The sequence below is a fragment of the Phyllobates terribilis genome, unplaced genomic scaffold, assembly GCF_046119375.1.
Source record: "Phyllobates terribilis strain yellow unplaced genomic scaffold, ASM4611937v1 Scaffold_7__3_contigs__length_470593459, whole genome shotgun sequence".
Classification (NCBI taxonomy): Eukaryota; Metazoa; Chordata; class Amphibia; order Anura; family Dendrobatidae; genus Phyllobates; species Phyllobates terribilis.
Window position 1 is genome coordinate 146806251 of NW_027362767.1, and position 8510 is coordinate 146814760.

The 8510-nt window shown below is 42.3% G+C and overlaps 1 protein-coding gene across 1 annotated transcript; it reads left to right on the forward strand.

Annotated features, from left to right (window-relative positions):
• The first annotated feature begins 427 nt into the window (after nt 1-427).
• Nucleotides 428-3938, forward strand: TXNIP (thioredoxin interacting protein). Its single transcript, XM_073639411.1, has 8 exons — nt 428-844; nt 1515-1587; nt 1690-1837; nt 2264-2366; nt 2474-2730; nt 2870-3029; nt 3156-3307; nt 3405-3938. The coding sequence occupies exons 1-8, from the start codon at nt 595-597 to the stop codon at nt 3435-3437; spliced, it is 1176 nt and encodes a 391-aa protein (XP_073495512.1). The 5' UTR covers nt 428-594; the 3' UTR covers nt 3438-3938.
• Nucleotides 3939-8510: the final 4572 nt, after the last annotated feature.

Below are 8510 nucleotides of genomic sequence, written 5' to 3' on the forward strand. Positions count from 1 at the left end.
AATCTACATGCCTTTATTTTTACTTCATCTCATAGTAATAGCTCCTATGAGTGAAAATCCCCTGCCAGCTTCCCTTAGCAGGTCCCTACCAACGCTCCCACCTGAGAGCTGGCCGGAATTCCTGTCATACACTTGTCAGTCTGACAGGACGGAGATCATTTTACCTCAGCTTTTTCCCACACTCTCCCGCCTCCTCCTCTCACACAAACAACTCGCGGAATGAGCACGGAGGCCACGCCTACTACCTCGGACTTCCCGCAGCCTGCACGCTCTGTCCACGCGGCGCTCCGCAGCTTCCCATTGGTTGAGGACTAGAGGAACAACACTGCGTTGTCCAATGAGCGCGCTGTACACGAGGTGAGCACGACTCGCACTCCTGGATGCACATGGTGGGCGGGGCGGGGCTTGGAGAGGGGCGGATATATAAGCGGGTCTTCCGGATGCTTGTTTACAAGTGCTTTAAGCAGCAGCGAATGAGGAGCGTACTGCTCATGTGCCCTAGTGGCCATAGACAATAACCACGATACTAATCTTAACAACAACCAAAACTAACCACTTTTTAGTTCCCTACCGCATATCTGATTAATAGTCAGCATGGTGGTCTTCAAGAAAATCAAGTGCTTTGAGGTGGTCTTCACCGACCCTGAGAAAGTCTACTGCGGAGGAGAGAAGGTGACGGGCAAGGTGTTGGTGGAAGTTTGTGAGGTCACCAGGGTGACCGCCGTCAAGTTTCTAGCCTGCGGAGTGGCCAAGGTGCTTTGGTCCACTGGATCGCAACACTGCAAGCAGGAGATGGAGTACTTGAGATATGAGGACACCCTACACATGGAGGATCAGCCCACTGGTGAGAGCAGACCACAGATTTTGGCGAGGGGGGGTTATAAACCGATAATTTGTGGGGGTTTTTTTTCGCATATTCATTTTGATTGGGCTTTACGGTGCTACCAAATGATTGTTTTGGTGTTGACGACATAGACTGCCCTATGGTTGAACTACAAGTACTAGCATGGTACTGCATCAGGCACTGCGCATCAGCTAGATGAGAATGATTGCATGGTTGACTGTAGTAATTTTGGTTTATATTAATGCATAGACCCAGCATCACTATCTCCGATAAGTCAGTTCTTGTATTAGTAGTGTATTTTGGTGAAAAAAAAAGGCAGTAGAGTATTATAAAGCTGCAAAACTGAATGATTGCCTGTACACGAGGGCTAGGTTTTGTCTATTACTGACTCCGCAGCCGCTCATCAGTGGCAGCGGTACGAGCAGCAGGTCTTGGCTGGAGACGCCGTGCTTGTTGCATTAGATACTGTATTACATACTGTATATGAAACTTGATGCAGTGATGAGACGGGTCATCCGGGGGCTGTTGGCAGAACATGAGTGCTGCGTTGGCAGAATTTATGCTATGAAGATCCAGCTGGTTTATCTAGATCCATTAGATAATATGATGCTCTTTAATGATACTATAATTTTTACAAATGCATTTTTTTTTTCTCCCCATTTTTCTGCAGATTCTGATGGCTCCGTAATCTTGAGACCTGGCAATCAATATGAGTACAAATTTGGATTTGAACTTCCTCAGGGGTAAGTTATCCTATGCAGCAGGAGGATGATCTGTAGGTCCAATAGGTTGAAGATGATGCAGGTGAACTAATCCAGCTTCTCCATTTTTTTTTTTCCCTCTAGGCCTTTGGGCTCCACCTTCAAAGGGAAGTATGGATCCGTAAAGTATTGGGTGAAGGCATTCCTCGAACGTCCATCACACCCTGCTCAGGAAGTGCAAAAGAAGTTCGAAGTGGTTGACTTTGTTGACGTTAACACTCCAGATTTATTGGTAAGTTTTACATATCTATTGGCTTTGTTGACTTCTGCATCAGATGTCTCATAAAATGAGTAACCCCTCAGGAGTCTCTCATGGATATAGCACTGCCTTAGCAAGTCTTTATATTCCAAGTTATGAATGGTATACAACATTGATTCCTAACATGTGGCTCTCCTGTCCCCGACACCCCAAATCTGCAAGTCCCAGCATGCTCTAACAGCTGGAGAGCCACAAGTTGGGATTCACTGTTGTGCAGAATCGAAGGCAATCTCTTGTAATCGTGGTACCTGATTACTCTGGTTAAATGCTAACATTCTTTAGTAATTTTGGTTGCAAATTAACAGCAGAAGTCAAAGTGTCATTATCATTAGCCCTCATCTGTTGTGTTAGTTTTCTGGGCTAGTGAACCTAAACTAACAAAACTTCCTTCTCTTACAGTCTCCGATTTCTGGCAAGAAGCACAAGAAGATGACCTGCTTGTTCATTCCTGACGGACACATATCCATGAGTGCCAGTATTAACCGCAAAGGATTTTGTGAAGGTGAGTTGCCTCTTGCCGTTTTATTATTATTCCACCATGGGTAGGACAGCTCAATTACAGCTTATCCTCAAATTCTTGGTTATAATATTTTTCCCTATTTGTTCCAGGCGAGGAAATCTGCATCTCTGCTGACTTTGAGAACACCTGCTCTCGTATTGTTGTCCCCAAAGCTGCCATTATCGCCAAGCACACCTATTTGGCCAACGGCCTAACCAAAGTCTTCACCCAGAAGCTCTGCAGTGTGAGAGGAAATCACATAATCTCTGGAATGACAGACTCTTGGAGAGGGAAGAGCATCCGTGTACCAAAGATAAAGCCATCCATCCTTGGGTGCAACATCCTGCGTGTGGAGTACTCTTTACTGGTACGTAGTTCCTCAATTATTTTTTTTTTTGTAGTTGTTTTAGCTTGTAGCTCAAAACAATTTAATTACTAAACAACAAGACAAAAACATAATTACTAAAGGCCACACATTTAATACAACATCTTTGCTTGATTTACAGATCTATGTCAGTGTTCCTGGAGCAAAGAAGGTCATTCTTGACTTGCCTCTCGTCATCGGCAGCAGTTCATCTGGTCTTAACAGCCGCAGTTCCAGCATGGCTAGTCAGGCAAGCTCTGAAATGAGCTGGGTTGAATTGAACATCCCTGGAACTCCAGAAGGTACATATATATATATATATATATATATATTTTTTTTTTTTTTTCTTTAAAACCTTTCTTTATCTTTCTAGTTTTAGTATTTGGCCTGGAGTTGAGCCATCATCTAAACCTTTTCTCTTATTATAGCACCACCATGTTATTTGGACATCATCCCTGAAGACCACAGGATAGAAAGCCCAACAACTCCTCTGATCGATGAGTTTGACAGTGTCTGTGACAGTCCCATCTTCATGTATGCACCGGAGTTCAAGTTTATGCCACCTCCAACCTACACAGAGGTAGGAATCCATATCTAAAATCCATTTTATTTATTTTTTTACACCTCTAGATATTATGGAACATAATCTTAAAACTTTTCTTTTTGCTACCCTGCAGGTTGATGCCAATAAGAACACCTGCCTTCATTAAACAGAAAGAGAAGCACTTGGCTGGTTACTCACCAGTTATTCCGAACTTTATTATAAAGCACTGCTACGAGCAGTTTTGCTCTCGAAATCCAATGGCCTTATCCTTTTGGGGTTCGTTTCAAGAAGCTGAAAACGATGCAAAGTCAAATTTTTGACTGACTTGCCACCCAAAGACTGTCCAATTTTTTATTTCTTTTCAAGTGTGCCATCACAATGCAAAGTCTTAAGGATAGGGCTGTGGTCTGCCTCACTCGTCGCATGGGCTGGCGTGGGTATATAGCAGATAGAGAGGACACTCCAAAAACCATGTTCATTCACTGAAAGCCGTGTTTAGGTTCTGATTTGATACCAAACGAGCATTGTTCATAATGACTGGTTTCAAGATCAACTTCTTTTTTTTTTTTTTTCTATATTTATATTGAGTCAAAGTATTTCAATTGAAGTAAGCGCAAAATGTGTAAATCTGCCATGTCTTATGTTTTTCGGTGCCTTTTTTTTTTTTCCCTCATACACATTTTTATTATGTCATTCCAACTGAGACTCCCGTTACAAAGAGGTTACATAGACTAAGAATTTTGGTCTGTCGAATGTAGAGATTTCTTTTTGTGATGTCTCCTTGATCTCGGTGTTATCATGGCGCTCGCTTGAAATCCTGAGCACAACTTGTATACTGCTGTTAGTAAAATCTAGAAGATTATGTGCTGCATGGTTATGTAACAAGCATTAAGTTTATCGTCTCGGAAAGGTGTTTGTATTGTAGGTAAAGCAGTGTTATACTTTTTATTTTTCCGTTTAAGCACTTGTCTTTGAACTGTGTTAGTTCATATTATTCTTTAGGGCTGATAGAGTCAACCACTACACTTTATGACATATTCTGTTGCTATATCAAGAAGGTCTTCCAGGTCTCTTCAATGCAACCGGTTTTTGTCCTATGGTAGCAAAAATGGACTGCTGCTTCTTTTCTACTTTGCCTTTTTGTAACCACAAACTGTGACACTCCCGAAAACTTTTTTTTTTTTTCTGGCAATAAAGGGATTCTGTTAATTTCCCCTAGCAGTGCAGTGGGGATATATACATAAAGGGCTTTATAAAAAAAAATGCTGCAGTGTAATTCAAAGCCATACTTTATTATTTTTTTTTCTATGCACTTTGGTTTTGGATGGGTTACCGAGATTCAAGGCAAGCAATGTCCAAGCAAATGATTGTGAACTACCGTCGATGCTTGCCTTGTTTCCTTGGTTAATTTAAAAAAAAATCTTTACCTATCTAATTATTTTTTTTTTTTGTATGTGTTCAGATGTCTGCCTGCTTTTAAGTATTTACATATTCTTACGAGAATGCACTTAAAAATAGTATTTGTACTGTAATATGACTTCTTGTATACTATTTCTTGACTGTATGCTTGCACCGAAGAGATTTATGTATAATTGACTGTGGGTTGTTTTTTTTTTTTTTGTATATTTGTTAAAGAGTTTTATTCTATTTTGTATTGTGGCCCAAGTTTTGGGTGTTCTTTTTTTTAATTTTTAAATAAAAGTTTTCAATATAATAAACCTAGTGTTTCTTGTGTATCAAAAATTTGACATTTACCCCCTGGGTGGAATAATCAGAGTCAGACTTAAGTCAAATAAAACATGGACTAAAGTTTATGCCGCTTCATCTGGCAGAAAGTTGTAGGCATTTTTTTAGAGTAGCCTCGAGCGGATCAAGATCATGGTTTTCCATAGGACTCCACTATGTAGTTTTTTTAAGGTGAAATTGTGAAACGATTACAAAACTTAGCTGGATGCCTGGCAATGCAGGAGTTGTAGTTTAATTGTCGATCTTTGGAAAAATGTCATGGCAAAATAAATAATGGGTGAGGGGAATGAATAGGTCTACACTTGCCTGTAGACCATGATTTATCACTGGATAGGAGCACTCACTGCATTTAAAAGATCCAGGTGATCTGATCCTCGGGGTTTACCTGATGTATTCGGAGTATACGCTCCATATAGAGCAAAGACAGCATTTTAGCTGGTGGTTTCATATTTTTATATTTTTTTTTGTCTATTTTTTGTTCGCTTGGCTTCAATCAACTTGTCCAAACTAAAGAAAAATTGTCCCTTCTAACAATTCGGCTCAGGGGAACTGGCGGTCACCAAATTACTGAAGAGATTAGGTTGTTGATAGAGACTTACAGCGGAATTGTACAAGCAGATTTCTGGCCGTAGCTAGCACCGATCGTCAATATAATGAGATGAGTCGATTTTCAGCTTGCTGGGTGCAATGCAAACCATATGGGGACAAAAATCGTTTAAAATAAGTATTGTAGGCAGAACTTTCGAACACTAGGGAGATGCACTGACGAAGAAAACATTCTGCCATGTTTGCATCAGATAATGATCAAGAATGTTTAATTATTAGTTCACATACAAAGGGCCTTTATTTTCAAGCAGTCGTGCATGGGGGGGGGGGGATACGGTTGAAAATTCGCTCTCCTCCAGAAGCAAGAAGGCTACCTCCTACCAGTCAAACAAGTGACTACCTTTCAGAGGAGAGGTCATCCCAGACTACTCATCTCAACCATTCCTGTGAGGCTCATCAGATGCAGTGTCCTCATCTTGGATGTTTCCGTGGATGGCCTGCTGCGTTTTTTTTTTTTTTTTTCTTCCATTGTGTCAATATTGATCTTGTCCGTGGTGGTTAATAGCGCTGTTCCTCTTCTAATTTTTTACCTAAAAAGGGTCTTTCGCACCCTCCTTTTGGGAGAAGTTCAATGGATGGGAATCACTATCTTCCTGTTTAATATTCCGCAGCACTTTACAATTCAGAGGTTCATATGCAGCAGTCATAAGTAAAATAGTTAAATATAATACAATAATTTAAAGCAAAAATAATGATGACCTCTACTCGTAAGAGCTTACAATCTACAATGAGGTGGCAGTCCCCGTGCTTATTTACAATGATGGTATGGCCATCTTGGGGAAATGGGGGATAGATAAAGGCTACATGAGCAGTCTCCATCCAATATTTGTAGGGCTTTTGGGTGCGGTGGAGTTTAAGGGGGAATTATGGTCAGAGAATGAATGAATGGGTTATATAATAGTGAATGGGCTATAGATGAAAGGACTTTGATTAGGGAATGTGATAGGCCGCTCTAAACAGATGTGTTTTTAGGGAACGCCTAAAACTGTGTAAGTCGTGGTTTGTCCTAATTTCTTGGGGTAGAGCATTCCAAAGAATTGGTGCAACTCGGGAGAAGTCTTGGAGCTGGGAGTGGGAAGTACAAATTAGTGCGGATGTTAGTCGAAAATAGCTTGCGGAGCATAGAGAACAGGTAGGCCAATAAACAGAAATGAGGGAGAAGATGTAGGGGGGTGCTGCACTGTGGAGAGCTTTGTGGGTGAGAACAAGCAATTTAAATTGGATCTTATAATGTATGGGCAGCCAGTACAATGACTGTTTTTAAAATGACCAACTGAATGCACGGTAAAGCTGGTGTTCATCCAGAAAACTCTCTCTTGGTAAATCCGTAGACACCTGTCTCTTTGGTCTTGATAAATCCGTTAAATCTGTTGTCTTTTATACTAAAAATGGGCTTTGGTCCCACACGAGGGTCAAAAATGTAAATCCGTATATTTTTGGTCAGTAAGTAAAAGATAACACAGGCTTAAAGAAAATAATCCAATTTCATGAAGATGTTGCCTCCAGTTGTATTCATACCTTTGACCCATTTTTCCAAGGAAGTTACTAACTACCATCCACCAGAATTCTTTTTTTTTTTTTCTTCTTCACAGAAGTGATTTTTGAATGCAAGCAAGAGATAGCCAGATGGCTGAGCCATAACATACAGGAGTATCATTATCAAAGGATGATGTGTTACCAAGTGATGGATCCGAGGCAGTGCTATTGCTTTCCACTTGTGGGCCATCTTTTACTACACGCAGATGAAAGGCAAATATTTACTGTCGCTGTATTATGGCCATTTGATGACTTGATTTTCACAGATCCATATGGTGTATCTTAATACACAAGACAAGCTGTGATGTTCAAAAAAGGCAGTGTAGGGTAAATACAATTATTATCAAATTGCCAAAGGCAAAATAATCCCTAACTAAAGACTATTAAAATTTAACTTTTATTTACAATATTTAAGAGGAATATACAATTAAAAGCGCAGAGGTCAGTATGTGGTTCAAACAAACTAGAGGATGATACCAATCAGTCATCACTCTCTGAGGTATCCTGTAGCACCCCCTCACCGCCGCTGTCCCAGTCCGGCGTCCTCCGGCTCCCTCGCTGCATCCACCCGGGGTGTCGCGCCGCACGCAGATCCCCGGGCACTATACTTAGGGCGCTCACGCGTCCTCCCTCCCTCTTAAAGGGGCCGCGTGCGCCGTCCTAAAGAGTCCCCGGCCAACGGCCGGAGGACTGCCCCTATATAAGGCACCTCCTCCAAGATGGAGGTGCCTGTGAAATGTTGAAGTTTGTGTGCTAGCACTCTCTCCAGCTCTCAGGACCCAGTGCTGTCCGCCAGCCTGTCTATCAGCTGTGCCCGCCAGCCTGTCTGTCAGCCGTGCTCGCCAGCCTGTCTGTCAGCTGTGCCCGCCAGCTTTCCTATCTGCCGTGCCCGCCAGCCTGTTTATTAGCCGTGCCTACCAATCAGCCTGCCGTCAGTCAGCTCCGTCCGCCTGCCTACCAGCCGTGCACATCTGTCTGCCCATCTGTCGTGCCAGTCCGCTTTGGCTATCAGCCCCGTGGGAGTCGTCTGCTTTCACACGAGGTCGGTCCCAGAGTGGCACCTGGTCCACCTTCCTGGTCCCTCCTTGGCTTGTGGAGTCAACTAAGCTGGCGTGTAGCCATGGTCGATTCGGATAGGCACTTAGTTATGCCCCTCTGGTCCCTCTTTGCACCACGGCACAGTGGTTCCACCATCCGGACCCATAACATATCCCATAGTCACAATCACTCTTGTATTCAAGATATAGCTTAGTGTGGCCACGGACCTACACTATCCTAGGCTACTATATTCATTTCATATCCACATTCCTGATTAATGCAATTAAAAAGCTATCCTAAGCCTCCCCAACAT

Excerpts from the sequence above, each read along its gene's own strand:
- TXNIP (XM_073639411.1), top strand. The coding sequence starts at position 595 with ATGGTGGTCTTCAAGAAAATCAAGTGCTTTGAGGTGGTCTTCACCGAC. Across the intron at positions 1,838-2,263 it reads TTAACACTCCAGATTTATTG|TCTCCGATTTCTGGCAAGAA; the intron begins GTAAGTTTTACA and ends CTTCTCTTACAG. Across the intron at positions 2,367-2,473 it reads CCGCAAAGGATTTTGTGAAG|GCGAGGAAATCTGCATCTCT; the intron begins GTGAGTTGCCTC and ends TATTTGTTCCAG.